This window comes from Lycorma delicatula, chromosome 8 (assembly GCF_047948215.1).
Source record: "Lycorma delicatula isolate Av1 chromosome 8, ASM4794821v1, whole genome shotgun sequence".
Lineage (NCBI taxonomy): Eukaryota > Metazoa > Arthropoda > Insecta > Hemiptera > Fulgoridae > Lycorma > Lycorma delicatula.
The window spans coordinates 96,697,515-96,715,720 of NC_134462.1; the positions used below are offsets into that span (position 1 = coordinate 96,697,515).

At 28.4% G+C, this 18,206-nt stretch overlaps 1 protein-coding gene across 3 annotated transcripts in view; it reads left to right on the forward strand.

The window, feature by feature from the left end:
• Positions 1-6,574: 6,574 nt before the first annotated feature.
• The window catches only part of Ldh (Lactate dehydrogenase), a 51,292-nt gene continuing 39,660 nt past the window's right edge, over positions 6,575-18,206 (forward strand). The window contains exons 1-2 of one of the 3 annotated variants that reach the window (XM_075374270.1): positions 6,575-6,807; positions 15,773-15,929. In XM_075374270.1, coding sequence (XP_075230385.1) covers positions 15,900-15,929 — 30 coding nt within the window. In that variant the 5' untranslated portion in view covers positions 6,575-6,807; positions 15,773-15,899. Of the gene's footprint in view, positions 6,808-15,772; positions 15,930-18,206 lie in introns of those variants that run through there. The other 2 variants (XM_075374271.1, XM_075374269.1) reach the window with 2 other exon arrangements.

An 18,206-nucleotide genomic window follows, 5' to 3' on the forward strand; every position in this document is an offset into this window, starting at 1 on the left:
AGCCGATCTCGTCTGTTTAAATCGCCGGTAGGCCAGTTTTTTTTATTGATTAGTCTAAAAGTTTCCGGGTAAATAAAAATGGAAATCTCTACTATCTGCGATTATATAGCGGCACACTATTAATGGCATCAGAGATCACGAGGTGGAACGAATCCACAGTATCATCGAAAGAAGTAGACAGAAGAACATTAGACCAGTCTGCATTCTCCCCACATACGAACGTGGAAAAATAATCACCTTTGGTAAAATTAAAGGCTGAACAAGGTTCATCATAATTGATGAAATGAAAGTTTTTCATTGTCAAAACGAAAAGAGGGTGAATTTATCCGGGTGAACAAGCCCAACAGATTCATTAACAAAGAAAAATTTAGATCAAACTGAGAGAGAATAGACAAATAGCAGGTGTACCAATCAGCAATATGTAGGTTCATGTAATCAACTAAATCAAAAGTAAGCCAGTCGTACATTTTGCATAAAAATTTCCATATATGCGAGAGAAGAACGAGAGCTCCAGTCAGTTCCAGGTGTATTAAACAACAACGACAATAATAGTACTAAACCCCCCTCCCCCCTTTAACTTTGATTTTTATACAGTACTATTTTCTAGAAAATTGGAATTTAACATCCAAATCTAATGGCATATACAAATTTTCGGATCAAGAGTACATTAAAATAAAAATTAAAAAATATAATAATAACAGAAATTTACATTAAAAAATAACCACCTAACCGAATTTCAAACCACTCGCCGCTAAACACAATGCCGTATCGTAATTTAGTGGGAGCGCTTGATTACATGCCTATTAAAACTAAAGAAATATCAGGCCCACTAAAGACATATTATTTCCCATCCCCGGAAATAAATAACTTAGGAAGTATTCAACTGAACTATAATATTGGAGGTTTTTTCTTATAGAAAATAATCTCTTTAACCAACGAGAATAATTGTTATACAACTGATAAGTGAAGAGGCTGGTTAAAAAATACAGTATTATAAAAATCTGTAGAGCCTATCTGTAAACACCATTATATATATAACATTTTCAAACAACTAATCTATCTTCTAGTGGTTGATGAAAATATTTTTATTTTAAATAAATAAATATTCGTAACAAAACTATATTTAAGTACTTTATGGAAACATATAAGGAAATAAAATTTTTTGATGACGTAAAAGAAAGCTTTTATGTAATAACAATCGGTGCTAAGTCATTTAGGTAAACGATGATCGAGGTCAGATATTTATTACAAAGAAGTTATCATTGAAGTCGTGCAGATAGAAATGTAATTCAATTTTATTTATTTAAAATAACCCCTTCATTTAAGAAATGAAGTTTTATGCTTGATTTATTTTCTCTCTATTTTAGTAAAGTACAATATGCGTATTAGGAAAGAAATGTAACAAGTCCAAATTTTAGGCGCTTGATTTCTCCCCTTCTCTTGAGGAAAAGGGCTAGATGGTGTTGATTAAAAAATAAATATATCTATAATTAGTTACTTATTTAATATAGAATTTTTCTTTTTTAATTTTTCATTATTTAAATTATTATTTTTTCATTACTTAAATAATATTTTTTGATTATTTAAATAAATTATATTTTAAAGATTAACTATCAAAATTTCCACACTGAGATAATTTAAAAGCTCTATACAAAGAATAAATTATTTTGACAGGTCGGCAAGATCGTTGTCAGCGTATTCGTTTGTTACTAATAAATAACTACAAACTTTTATTAATACCGAATAAACACCACGTACCAGGCGCATCATTTATTCCGAAATTGTAGCAAAATTAGCCAGCGCATCGTACATCGATTTTAAGGTTTCACATTGAAAATGACGTAATCATTAAACTTTAAATAATCCATACAAAATTGTAGCACAGATTGATTTGCTTTCAGTATGACCCTACATCCACTGAAATAAAATGATTTAGATAAAACAAAATTGCCTAAAGGTAATTACCGGTATAAGAAAATTAAACTTTATCTACGACATGGCGCCAGACTTATCGGAAGCTGTCATTACAGCTTGTCCATTACATTACTAAAAATAATGAAAAACATTTGACCGGTCATTTTGTAATAATTTTATGATCGTTTTTCATTGTGACATTGACCGTTCGGAAGTTTTGTATGAAGTAGAACTAAAGAATGAGGAAAAAAGAGTGACTTCATTTACTGTTGCAGAAAAGTTATTTTTTATTGCATTCGAAAAAAGCATGGAAATCGTGCTTCCGGCAAAAAATTTGATACAGCAAAGTCCCACATTAGTGAGTGGAGAAAGAAAAAAAAATTCGTGACCTATAAAAACAAAAGTGCATTTCGGTAGAAAAACGAGAAATATCTGGAAATAGAAGAAAAGCTTGAGTGTAAATATGTAATGTATATAGGTTTGGATACACGATTTCAACAGTAACGTGTCGAATTAAAGTACTGGGAATTGCAATAAATTAAATATCGGTAGGAATGAATTTAAAAATAGTCTTAACCGGTGCACACCGATTTATTTATTGACAGCGTCTAGCAGAAGCATACGAAGATAAACCGACAAAGATACGCATAAATTTACGAAAAAGGTACAATTATTCCCTAAATTGAATCGGGAATGAATATCAAACACCGATAACTTTCAAAATGCTATCCACAACAACAATCGAAACTTCAGGTGCAGATACTAACTGCCAGTACGAAAAACAACGTTGCTCGGTGATGTTGATAATACTTTCGGATGGGAAAAATTACTCCTTTATGCAATTTTTTAAAAGAAAACATCAGCCGAAAGGTGAAAAATTTCCACCCGATATTGTTTTACGAGCAGAACAAAGGGGATGGATGAATAATGAATTATTACTGGATTGGATTAAATGCGTCTGGGAGCGCATTACGAAAAACGTTTATATTTGTGTTTTACGCGTCATAAGACCGATGATGTAAAGTGAAGGTCTTACATCAAACACTTCCGGGAAGTGTGATCAGATTATTTCATTCCTGGAATGATAACCTCTAGTTATCTACATAAATACCGGATGATTTAATTAAAAAATCGTTAAAGAAATGCCATATTTTAAACGCTGTCGTATATTTTAAACTGAGGATGATTATTTGTGGTTACGAAGGAATTAAGAAGATAACTGAAATACTTCAGATGACGGAAACCGGAGAACCGATGGTAGTAATTAAGGTGTAATTTCTATGATTTTTAATTAAAAATTTACAGAATAGACCGATTTACTGACATTATATAATAAATAATCAATACGTCAATCTTTTATAGTAATTTGGTTGATAAAAAGAATTGGTTTTAGCAATGGAGAGAAAAAAACAAAGCCACTCCTATATAATACTAGTTCACTCGCTTTCCGTTTCTATTGAAAAGAATTGAGGAAAGCAGCATTTAATTAAATGAACTGTGTTAAGGAGTGCCCCACGTATAATGCAATTGACTAATCTTTTCTTGCGGCACTAGCAAAGTAGACTAGTACAATATTCTATTTCTATACAATTTTGTTTTTCGAATATGCATCTTTTTTTCGTAAAAATTTACAAAATTAAATGTTTATAATCATTTGCTTAAAAGTAATAATACAGTAAAATCCGAATTTCCGACTACTAAATAATTAAACATTTTATTCTGATCGCTACATAATAATATATTAAACAGATCATGTCACGAAAGAATAGGTGTATCCATGATTAAAAAAAGAAAAGAACTGCTCCTCCATTTGCTTGCGAGGATCAATGGAAACTATGAAGAAAAACATCATAAAACATATAATTAATTATAAAATATAAGTAATTTTCCATATTAATTATTGAAAATATACATGAAGTAGTGGTACATTAAATACCAAATAAAAAAAATAACTACAAATAATTCAGGTGTTGTTGAAGGTAATTTAAACCATCATTTAGGTATACATTAAACGGAGATACAAAAAAGCATGTTTTCTTTTTTAATTAGTATTATTTAAAAACATATCTGCAGAAGAATATTATTTTTGTAATACAAAATCTTTATTTTTATTTTTGATAAATCTTCTGGGAAGCTCTTTCAAACGGTTCGGTAATTTATTAAAAATGGAAACGTAAGCATATAAGACCCTTTCTCTACCTCAAATTGCATTGCACGAAAACAATTCTGTTATGGTCACCAAACAGTGGCCTGACAGCCAATTTTTATTAAGCTGGAAATACGTTCTGATTTTTTCAGGGATCTACAAAAATAATATATTTAATTCGAGAATATGTTGATATAATAAACGTTTAATAGCGATGACAAGTTTAGCGTTTAAAACAAAACGTTACAGTTTGATTTTGTTGGGAACTAAATTACTGTCCTGCAAAAACTTGTCATTTAACAAAACACTCACAAATTTCATACTACGGGCGACATAAATACTATACTATAAAATTAGTTATAACATGTGTTTACATGAACAGTAATTCTATCAGCGCTATTACCGATGTCAAGTCAACTAGTAACGACGGTTCAGAACTTTTTCTGTACTTCCGACCGGCTTAAAAATTTGACCCATTCCTCTTTGATATAGTTGAGAATTAGTTTTACCCTTAAGATATTATTTATTTGCTCTTATCTATTTACGTATTTGTTTTCTTAACTAAAAAAAAAGTAGTAACAAAGTTTTGGAATGGTCTTTTTATCTGACAAAAAAGTGTAAAATCTTTCTACAATTACAATCACTTTCTAAGATATCCTTTCTTAAAATAAAACATTTTATGGAATGCTGACAGGGTTCCAAAAATGAGAACCGCAACCTGAAGTAATACGTAGTCTAATTTAGCTAGTTTCTTATTTCAGTAGGAATATAAGTATAAATATTAACGTTTCGTGTTAGAACAAAATTAATAATCATTATGTTGTAGATAAATTATCTTACGATAAAAAATAATTCGTTTTACATGTAATCGATGAGTAATGTAAAAATACTATCTGTCTCTATTTTGTCATAATTATTTAAATAATCTGTAATTAACGAGGTGCCAGTTATTTTTACGTTAACTCTATGTTATAAAATAATTTAATTTGTACAAATGTATAGTAGTCTGTAAGCTACTTGTGTCTGTTGCAATTTTTAATAGACCGTCGCTCTAAACGATCGCTCCAGTAAATAGAATTAATGAATCTCTTACCTTTTACCCGACCTGAAAGTTTTCTTTGCAAACTCATCTATTCGGATTTTCTCTGTATATTATATAGTATTTATTAACTGGAACAGAACGTTCAGTCAAAATTCTAAAAAAAATTTTTAACAAGGTCGTTTCAAAAAAAAATTCTCTGATGATGTGAAAGTACAGTTGTACAACTCCTGTACAACTTTTTTTTTGTGAAATTTTCCTACAATACTCTATTTGTTTTAATTTTCATGACGTGAAATGCTTTTAAGGATATATAAAGTAAGTTTTACCTGAAAGGGAGCTGTTTAATTAATTTTTTTTTTTTTGTAAAACGCCGAACAAGTAAATTCCAGTATAATGTTACGTAATACAAACGGACGGATAGCCTATAAGTAAATATTTCAAGTTACGAAACAGAAGCATTATTAAGCTATTAATCGTATAAAGTTAATTAATAAGTTTCGTTACAACAGGTTAAGTCGTTCATGCATCGTCCTGCATAAACGATGAAATACATACGAGTCCAGATAATGTTACAAGTTTTTGTAGCAAAAACTGTATAATTTTGTTGGAACGCAGAGGTAGCAAGAAATGAAACATGTCGTAGCTATTATTTATTAACATAACTTAAATATTATGAAAAAAAATTACAAAAAAAAACCGGAAAAACTACAAAAAATTACGGAAATCTCCTACCTATGAAAGATACAAAGTAAAATTCAATTTTTGTTTTATAAACTTCAACGGAGAACCGTATAGCTGTTTAAAAACATAAACATAATCTACATAAACCTCGCACTCAAGATTAAGCTATCAATCTAAACTTTACTGTTCAAATGATTATGGAACCCTCAAAATTCAGTAATAACGTCGGTAAAAAATCATTTACAGCTGCCGAGCGGTTCTTGAGTTTTAAGCAAACTTCGACGAACATTCTGATTTATATACCAAGATAATCATCGGTAATGTCCACAAAACTGTGAGCAATTTGAAATATTGTAATTTCCGACCGAATACAAAATGAGAGATAAAATAGCTTTAATTGTCAAACCGAGTGTCGTAATCGTAAAATAGTAATCGACTAACAGATTTTTAGTTACTGAACTACGTGAGAAACATTAAAATACATTAAATTACAAACTACATAGCGCGCGTGCCTATTTGCACATTACCTTTTACTTGTTTTAAAATGTTGTGCAATATTAACCAGGAACAGTCAACGCTATAGAAGATATTATGATAATAAAGAGATAAATTCTACAAATATATACGATTGTGGGGTACTTAAAACATAATAAAAATTATTATAAAAAATTATGAATGACGACAAACGATAAGAAGTTGAAAATTTCCTTATAATCAAATATGCAGGCTAAGCTAACTAACTTATAATATCGTACATGATAAATGATTCACTGGAAGGAGAGATAGGACCGTGTCTGAAATGAAAATACATACAATATGTGGTGTCAGTCGGTGGTAAGTGGTGGGGATTTATAACTGCAGTTATAAAGCAGATGCCTGTACTAGATACAAGTTTTTCAGCCGACGAGTAGGTAGTGTGTTAGCTGTCCGTTGTGTTGTACAATCGTGAATCCAGTGTAAAAGACGCCTGTAATATCTTGGATACTCTCTCATATACTTCAGTATTAACAGAACCATATACAAGGTAGTATAGTTTATTCATACAAACTTTTTTGAATTATTTTAAAGGTTAACCTGACTAGTTTATTACCCTTATCTTGTTTTGGTTAACTAGTCTATTTATTATTATATTATACTATTATTATTCCATTTTTCCTGTCTTGAGAAAAAATGTGTTACCAATAAAAGTATGGCATTGGCCGGCCAGTCAGTTTAATTTTTCATGTTTTATACACACAATTTAAATACTTATCTTTTTATTCCCCCTAGATTTAATTAAACAAATCATGAACTACAATTAACTATAATTTTTGATTATTAACTATAATTAACAATAGTAAATGACACAACATGGAGCAATGTATAGTTAATTGTATGATTTATATTTAAATTAAAAATTAATAAATGACTATAACCATAATATTATACAAGTTAGATTCTGAGCAAGATGAAGATTTGCATGAGGTGAGGTAAATACTAACATGATTGATCCTAATCGGGAGCTATCCTTATTTAGGCAAACGTTTCCTTAAACTCTCCCTTAAATATTTCCTTATACTTTATTCCTTCTTCCTAGCACAAGGCCATAGGTGTCTGTAGCATCACTTTCTTGTAATCGGCAGGAAGCTATTTCTTTATTTGAGCTCCTCGGAATAGTGGCCCTATCCCAGGACTTTGTTTTATATCCAGGAGTCACATAAAAAGCAAGACTATTAGCTGAAATTTCTTCAGGGTAAAGCCAGCCTCCCACACTTATCCTTATTAGATAATTAATATATATAATTACATGTATCCCCGATTAAATTGAATCTTGTACGTATAATGCATTGTTTCTTGACTGAAGGGCTAAATTAATTTATTGTTTTACACTATTTAACGTATTCTGTATTATAAAAGAGATATAAACCAAATGAGTGCATGGGTTACTTCATCAGTCCTTACCTTCTCTGACAGAAATGTTGCTCACTTATCAACCAGTCAGTTGGCTTAGAATGCTGATACTCAGTATTATATTTGACTCAATGAAGAACATAATGGAAAACCACTTCATTCTTTATTTCCCTTAGAAAGCCTTGTTTGATATGCTTATTGCTTTTGAAAATGGTTAAACTATTTTCAGGAGTGACTTGTGACTCCTTATCAAATCATCTATGATCATCATGACATCTACATAAAAAATATAAAAAAATAATGAAAACATATTGTGAATAATAAAAAGAAACTTCATTAGACAGTTAATAGAAGTGGAAATTAATCACGGTTACTTCCAACAAGATGGCACCGTAGTGTACACAGTTAACTGGTTAATGACTATTATGAAATGTCTTTGGTAAACGAATCATTTTAGGGGTTTGTGGCCTGTACGATCACTTGATCTGACTCCTCCAGCTTACTTTCTAGAGCAGCGAAACAAGCAGTATGTCACAACAGGCCACACACATGACTGACGAATTAAAAACCACAATAATGGCATAAGTATGAGACATTCCAGTACATCAGCTGGTTAAAGTGTTTGAAAACAGACTGAAATGTGTGCAGTGTTGTATTGATGGGAGGTTATTTTCAACACCTTTTATAAATTATGCCAGTTATTGTAATATCTGTTTTTATAAAGTAATGAAATAAAAATATAAAGTAATAATTAAAAAAGTTTTGTCATTACACTTTCATATTTTCAGTTCACAGCAACTTTTCAAACGCACTGTACATTATACATTAGTTCCTGATAATTAATCTTACAAAAGAACTAAAATTTAGATGTTAGTTGAATTGAACTTAAATATTCAAGTATTTCCCTATTTTGGTCATATTTTTACTCTCAATATCCCAAACTAGATAGAGTTTTGAAATCACGCCACTGAACAATCAATCAGAATAAGACAAGTATTTAAAACATTTCAGATGAAAGAGTACAGAGCCTCTATATGTACTGACAAAAATAAACTAATTCTAAATATGAATTTATGTAAACTTGAATTATTTCTAATCATAATACTGAATGAAGTGAAATTTTTATGAAAATTTGGGATTTATGATGATATCCCAAATAGATCCAAAAAGTAATCCATCCTTTACTCTGTCAACCGGCAGTCAGTTTGGTTTCAAGTTAAGATAATAGTTTATTCATAATAGTAATTGTTTATGTGATGCAATTTTTGTTTTGTTTTATGATGCAATTTTGTTTGGTGATGCAATTTTTATGAAGGACAAGCAGATAGTTATTTCACATAATTTTCACAGACCACACAAAACCATTTATAAAACATAAAAAAAATAACAAGAGCAAATGAATTTAATGTTAACACATCATACCCCCACAGTCATAGACATTAAATCTTAAAATCTTACATAAAAACAATAACTCAACAGAATGACTTGAAATACATAAATATACTCTATTACAGTCTAACAGTATTTTTAATTATCAGCTACCCCAGTATAATTCAAACAGGATATCTTTCATTCCATCTTCATTTGATTCAGAATCAAAAGGTTCAAAACTACAAAAGTCTATAATAAGGCAAAACATTGAGAATATCCAGTACCAGAGTAAAAAAATAAATAAAATGTTAATTTAAAGTTACTTTTTATTAATTTACATTAAACATATCCATACCAGTTTAAATGTGAACGTGTAAAATTACTGAATTAAATGGTAGTGATGTGATTTTATTTATTATAATCTTTCATATTTTTTCAATAATCTGTAAAGTTTTTGTGACAAATCAGGTTTCTGATGTTTTATGTTATAATAAAAGTATGTAAGTAATATAAAAATACTGATTTTTTGAAAGATTTTTACTTTATTTAAAAAGGAAAGATAAATACCAGCTGACCCACGAATGAATTTAAAAATAGTTGACTGGTAAAACGTAAACTGAGAAATAATAAATTTACTGTACATCATTCTATTTTCTCTCTCTCACTCATATAAATTAAATTTTTTGTAGTCTATATTTCCTCTGTGTGTAAGTTCTAGCTAATTACAAAATACAAACTTATTCAGCCACTCCACAAGTACAGAAATAAAGAACACTCTTACCTTTCTCTTCTCTTTCCATCAAAGCGCTTTCTGGCCTAAGCTCATCTTCAGTAATTTTTAAAAAAAATTTTTTCACATTACATTTTTGATAAGTTAAAATTTTTAGAACAAATATTTGTTCAGACAATAATAATTTTTTTTTTTTTAATTTTAAAATGTTAATACTTAACACATTTCTTTAACATTTTATCTAATGTTAATACAGTACTGTAATGATTATCATATTTATATATTTCAAATTTCTTGTCAATGTATTACAAACTTAAATAATATTTATAAGAATGTCCCCATCAAATTTTGTCAGCAGATTCATTAGGCTGAATTGACATTTATACATGTAAAATTTTTATAATATTTCTAATTTTTTCTTATTACTTTTGTGTTCAATTATTTACCTTTTCAATTATTTCTATATTATTTTCCAAAACTAGATACTATGTTTGTTAATTATTAAATGGTCTGCTACATTTGAGAAACCTATTTTTTTATTTTTAAATGACGAAGAAATGGTCATTAAATCTATCTTTAAATGATCTATTTGTTTTTCCAATACATATATGTTTTTTTTTTTTACATATCGTATTTTATAATAATATTTTAAGTGTTTTATTATATGACTATCAGGTTTATATATTTTATCATTATAAGCATTAATTAAGTTTCTATAATTTTATTTGTGTAGGAACAGTTTATGTAAATATTTTTGTTGTTTACATTTTCATTTATGGGTTTTAATGTAGTGATGTTTATTTTATTGAAGTATTTGGAATTATATTTTTTATATATATTATCCATCAATGAGGTATCACATCCATTTTTTTATAGCTATATTCTTTATTTTATTTATTTCATTGTACAATTCTTGTTCATCATTTGTGTATTTATTGCTCTATCTATGGTGTTTTTTAAAAATATTAATTTTTTGAGACCAAGGATAGTTGGAGTTTTTATTTAGAATAATTTCATTTGAGGTAGGTTTTTACATACTCCATTTATTATTTGATTATTTTCATTTATTTTAATATTTTTGTCTAAATATTTTATTTTTCTGTTAAATTCTATTTCATATGTAAATTTCAATGTTTCATGAAAATATTTAACTTATTTAAAATTATTTCATGTTCATTATTTATTCTTGGTTCATATATAACTAAAATATCATCTACGTATCTATTCCATAATAAATTTTATGCAGATGATTTATACCATAGACAATTTTACTTTCAAACTCTTGTAGATAAATTTCTGACATTATCGCAGATAAGGGGAAACCCATAGGTAAGGTATTTTCTTTTGTATAACATGTACCATTAAATTCAAAATAATTTTGTTTATAAATGTTTCTAGTTATTATAATATTATTTATAAATTTTTGGTCTTCACCTGTATTTATTAATTTGTTTTTTATTAATGAAATTGTATAATCAATGGAAATGCTGGAGTACGTGTTAGTTTTATCAAAGCTTATCATTTTTGTTTTATTATTTATATTTAATTTATAAATCAACTCATACCCATTTTTTATATTATATTTATATTCTAATTTAATTTTTGATCTAATTATTTTATCAATAATTTTAGTAATTACATTAAAAAAAAATAGGAGCAGTTTTAAAATTAATTAATGGTCTCATAGGAATACCATCTTTATGTAATTTAGGCAGACCGTTAAGTTTTGGGGCATAAGGTTTATGTGGGTATAATCTACTACGGTATTTTAATTTATTATTATAATTAAATGCTTCTTTATATTTAACTATAAATTCTTCTATAAATTCTAATTCTTAAAAGAAATGGATAGGGTAAACGTGGATGTAGTAGGAATTAGTGAGGTTCGGTGGGAAAAGGAAGGCGTCTTTTGGACAGGTGACTTTAGAGTAATTAACTCAGCGTCAAATAATGGGCAGGCAGGAGTAGGTTTTGTGATGAACAAGAAGATAGGGAGGAGAGTGGAGTATTTCAAGACGCATAGCGATAGAGTCATTGTATTAAGGATAAAATCAAAACCTAAACCGACAACGATTGTTAACGTCTATATGCCTACAAGCGCCCATGATGATGATGATGAGGTAGAATGTGTATACGAAGAGATTGATGAAGCAATTAAACACGTAAAAGGAGATGAAAATTTAATAATAGTTGGAGATTGGAATGCAAGCATTGGAAAAGGCAAGGAAGGAAGAATAGTGGGTGAATACGGGCTGGGCAAAAGGAATGAAAGAGGGGACCGACTTATAGAGTTTTGCACGAAGTATAATTTAGTAATTGCTGACACCCAATTTAAAAATCATAATAGAAGAATATACACTTGGAAAAAGCCAGGTGATACAGCAAGGTATCAGATAGATTATATCATAGCTAAGCAAAGATTTAGAAATCAACTCGTTGACTGCAAAACTTACCCTGGAGCAGACATTGATAGCGACCATAATTTGGTGATAATGAAATGTAGATTGGGGTTTAAAAACCTGAAGAAAAGGTGTCAGATGAATCGGTGGAATTTAGAGAAGCTTGTTAATATATAACTAAAAGAATTTAGTTATATTTAGACAAAAATAAAGAGGAGGTAAAGAAGACTTTTGAGGAGGACATCGCAAGAGGTCTGAGTAAAAAAGATAAGGTAGAAAATGTAGAAGAAGAATGGGAGAATGTTAAAAAGGAAATTCTTTAATCAGCAGAAGCAAACTTAGGCCGGATAAAGAGAACTGGTAGAAAACCTTGGGTTTCAGACGATATATTGCAGCTGATGGATGAACATAGAAAATATAAGAATGCTAGCGATGAAGAAAGTAAAAGGAACTATCGGCAATTAAGAAATGCTATAAACAGGAAGTGCAAACTGGCGAAAGAAGAGTGGATTAAAGAAAAGTGTTCAGAGGTGGAAAGAGAAATGAACATTGGTAAAATAGACGGAGCATACAGTAAAGTTAAGGAAAATTTTGGGGTACATAAATTAAAATAATGTGTTAAACAAAGATGGTACACCAATACATAATACGAAAGGTAAAGTCGATAGATGGGTGGAATATATTGAAGAGTTATACGGAGGAAATGAATTAGAAAATGGTGTTATAGAGGAAGTTGAGGAGGATGAAATGGGAGAAACAATACTGAGATCTGAATTTAAGAGAGCATTAAAAGATTTAAATGGCAGAAAGGCTCCTGGAATATACAGAATACCTGTAGAGTTACTGCGCAGTGCAGGTGAGGAAGCGATTGATAGATTATACAAACTGATGTGTAATATTTATGAAAAAGGGGAATTTCCGTCAGACTTCAAAAAAAGTGTTATAGTAATGATACCAAAGAAAGCAGGGGCAGATAAATGTGAAGAATACAGAACAATTAGTTTAACTAGTCATGCATCAAAAATCTTAACTAGAATTCTATACAGAAGAATTGAGAGGAGAGTGGAGGAAGTGTTAGGAGAAGACCAATTTGGTTTCAGGAAAAGTATAGAGACAAGGGAAGCAATTTTAGGCCTCAGATTAATAGTAGAAGGAAGATTAAAGAAAAACAAACCGACATACTTGGCGTTTATAGACCTAGAAAAGGCATTCGATAACGTAGACTGGAATAAAATGTTCAGCATTTTTAAAAAATTAGGGTTCAAATACAGAGATAGAAGAACAATTGCTAACATGTACAGGAACCAAACAGCAACAGTAACAATTGAAGAACATAAGAAAGAAGCCGTAATAAGAAAGGGAGTCTGACAAGGATGTTCCCTATCTCAGTTACTTTTTAATCTTTACATGGAACTAGCATTTAATGATGTTAAAGAACAATTTAGATTAGGAGTAACAGTACAAGGTGAAAAGATAAAGATGCTACGATTTGCTGATGATATAGTAATTCTAGCCGAGAGTAAAAAGGATTTATGCAAGAACTATCGCATGAAAATAAACAAGAACAAAACAAAAGTAATGAAATGTAATAGAAATAACAAAAATGGACCACTGAATGTGAAAATAGGAGGAGAAAAGATTATGGAGGTAGAAGAATTTTGTTATTTGGGAAGTAGAATTACTAAAGATGGACGAAGCAGGAGCGATATAAAATGCCAAATAGCACAAGCTAAACGAGCCTTCAGTAAGAAACATAATTTGTTTACATCAAAAATTAATTTAAATGTCAGGAAAAGATATTTGAAAGTGTATGTTTGGAGTGTCGCTTTATATGGAACTGAAACTTGGACGATCGGAGTATCTGAGAAGAAAAGATTAGAAGCTTTTGAAATGTGGTGCTATAGGAGAATGTTAAAAATCAGATGGGTGGATAAAGTGACATTTGAAGAGGTATTGCGGCAAATAGATGAAGAAAGAAGCATTTGGAAAAATATAGTTAAAAGAAGAGACAGACTTATAGGCCACATACTAAGGCATCCTGGAATAGTCGCTTTAATATTGGAAGGACAGGTAGAAGGGAAAAATTGTGTAGGCAGGCCACATTTGGAATATGTAAAACAAATTGTTAGGGATGTAGGATGTAGAAGGTATTCTGAAATGAAACGACTAGCACTAGATAGGAATCTTGGAGAGCTGCATCAAACCAGTCAAATGACTGAAGACAAAAAAAAAAAAAATTCTTAAAAATGTTTTAGTTTGGTCAATGATTCCGTTTTTGGTAAATATATTTATTAATTGAATCACTATATTCATAAATAGAAATAATAATGGGAGTTCATGTCTCATCAAATTTTATTATACATTTATTTTCTTTTAATTTATTTTTTAGTTAATATTTCGTGTTAATTTATTATTGATTTTTCAATTAGAATAAATTTTATATTATAAACTTTGTTTTTAAATTTATTGTTTTTATGCTTATATCATTTTTTTATTTTACCTTTTTCTTCATTAGTACAATTAATTTTACTGATATTATTTTCTGATTCTATTACCATGCTTTTAATAACTTTATCTATATTATTATCTGATAGGTTGATTTTAATGAATTTGCAATTATTAATTTTTCTTTATCCTGGAAAACAACATTTGTTAAATTTACTAAATTATCATTTATATTGAATTTATCTGATTTATCTTGCATACTATCATCATCTCTATAAGTTTCATTACCTCTATTTATTCTGTTATTTACTACTTTATTTCTATTATAATTGTTATCATTCTTATACATTGCAACATTACTACTGTTTTGCATTTTTATAAAATTATTTATTTTCTTATAACTTTTTATTATTTCTGCATTAATGTTAATTTTGATATAATCATAGGTATAATTGAATATGATGTTACCCAGATCTTTTAATAAATTCAAATCCATATTATATAATTCAATATTTATACAGTTTCTCCTATAGTAAGTTTAAAATTCAAACTAATACCTAAGTATGCAGAAATAAATATTAAAGGTTTAACATAAAATATGCTTACATTTAACTTATCAAAAATGTACATGTGAAAAAGAAAAAAACAAATAACTTTTAAAAAAACATTACTTGAAAGCATATTTGATGTAAAGAGAAAAGTAAGGTAAGAATGTCCTTTATTTATGTACTTGTGGAGTGGCTGAATAAGTTTATATTTTGTAATATATGCATATATTAATATTAATTTAAATGTAATTTATTTTCCTCTTGATTGGATAGAATTAATTATAATAATGACATATTTTACTTAAAAATATTATCTTTATTAATCTCTTGGGTTAACCAATCAACTATATAGACTTGTGTATTTAAATTATAAGTTTGTATAACTGATTGGTTAACCCAAGAGGTTAATAAAGATAATATTTTAAAGTAAAATATGTCTTGTTATTTTATATTATGTGTATATATATGTATATATATATATATATATATATATATATATATATATATATATATATAGATATAGATTTCACAGTTTTAGATTACATTTCTTTACAAAAAATATTGTTATATTGTTGTAATAAATGTAATTATTTTTTATTATTGCAGGTTTTTCAAAACCGAATTTTTTTTTTTCACGATTCAGAAATTTATTTTAATAAAAAATATATAATTTATATTATTGGAAAAATTTCTACTACTGCTACAAGATATTTGTGAAATTTTAATAAGAATTATGGCTTCAGATGATACCAGTACTACAAATGTAAGTTTGAATTCAAATTCACAAATCCCAGACATTAATAAGATAAATATTTGCTCTAAATATTTTTTCTTGCATTTAATAAAATTAAAAATAAAATATGTACCACTACAATAGTGCAGTAGTAATGATGACAATGTAACCTCTTTAGAAAAAAGGTTTTTTCGTTACAATTTTATAATCAGTCTTTGAAATTACTATTAATATTTTAAATGAAACGACTAGCACTAGATAGGGAATCTTGGAGAGCTGCATCAAACCAGTCAAATGACTGAAGACAAAAAAAAAAAAAAAATTAATATTTTAAAATTAATAAAGATTGTAAACAATCATCTAAACATCGGTTCAAATCTGACTTCACTTCCTTTTTTTAAGTTTTTTTTAAAATTTAAATATGCTGATTAATTAACCTCTGATTGTAAACAATTTTTTTTAACTTTTTTTAAATTTAAATATATTGATTTATTAATAATTATTAACCCTCGGTTGTAAAAAAAAAAAAATGTGTATATGTAATTTAAAAGGCATACAAGCAATTGAATAGGCATACAAGATGTGGTGTCCAGATCCGATTTTTTTTTTTGGGTTATTCATCAATGAAATTCTACAGAGAAGAATAAAATATTTAAGGTGCTAAAAAAATGTGTAAGGATATAATTGCAAGAGGAGTTGATCATGTACTTTAACTTACTTTAGGGATTTTAAAGTAGCTTAGCTGCATTTATGTAGTAGTAGTTGGATATTTTAATCATAACCCTGATATATGCAAAAAAAGTGGTCTTTACATATTTTAAACTGCATTCTCTCCAACAGGCCCTTGCACCTTGTTAGAAAAGGGTTAGGAATATATTCGCATTTGACCAATGTTAAATCATATAATCACTTACTGACTAAAAAAAAAAAGAAAAAAAAAAGGAACAGATTGTAAAAGAATTAGTCTTAAGGTTAAGATGTTCTTCCTTACTAATTTTTTCTTTATGTAGGATGAAAGAATTTTTTGAAATAGTAATTGGAGATCTACATTGTCATATCAATAAATTAGTGTTTACCAAGGTACAACAATTTTTTTGTTTCTTGTATCAATATTTAGATTCACAACTCCATATTTTCAATTTAAATATTATAAATTCAAAGTTATGGTTGATTTGTTTAACATCCATTCATTCCTTACACCCATATATTCATTTCATTCAACTCATCCTCCTCATTAAAATAAGTTACAGAAGTACTACCACAGTGAATTCTATTTACTCATATTGATCCAGTGATTAATTTGTCTTATAAATATATGAAGTCGTACAATTTATTATGAATAGTAGCATTGACTATTATATTTTGTTTGAAGAGGAAGGGAAGTTTATAACATTATTAATTTTGCCTTTTTGTATAGAGTTCATAGAAAATTGATCTTTAGTATGAAGAAAGAACTTAATAATTTAATTAAAATTCCAAAGTTTGTCGATCAGATTTAGGGATGGAAGAATATTAAACATTATCTTTAAATAGTTTTTCCTTGTATCTCAAACTCATTTAACATAAAAGGTGGATTTTGGTGCAGATATTTATCCCAGCTTCAGCCTGATTTTCAACGCCCAATGGAAAAGGATAGCGTAACAGTGCATGAACATTTTTTTTATCAAACTATAATTTTAGACTTTTTGAATAACATTGCACCAGACTTTTTTCAATAACATTGCCATCTTATTGAAGTAAATAATTATTCCAATAAAAAGACTTTTAAGCTTCAAAAAAATCAATGGGGTTGAATGGAACCCATAATTAAAACATAAATTTTTTTCAAACTTTAGTTTTCAAGAGTGAAAATCCATCTGTATTAATGTAGATATGGAAACTTTAAAAAAAAAAAAACACGATTCTGTTTTAAGAATTTAGTAATTTCTCATACGTTATCTGTTTTGTCAAATTGTGGCTCTTATGAAAAATGGTATATGAGGTAGCTTCAAGCAATTTTTGATCAACCAAACATTTTTACTAAGAATTTTGATCTTTTCTCAAATATATTTATAATACTGCATAATTTTTAAGGTAAAAATGTCATTTGGTCAAGTGGATCAAATTGGACCCAAATGTTTTTTCTTTTACTGAACATTTTGATCTGATTTGGAATTGCGGGTCAAATTTCTTTCCTGTACCAGTAAGCTAAACCGATAACTGCTTTCTGTGTTTTTATTAATAATAATAATAATAATGCCCCGGATTAAATTCAACCCCACGTCCGTTCGATAACATCTGCGCACACATTCAGGGCTGGCAGTGACA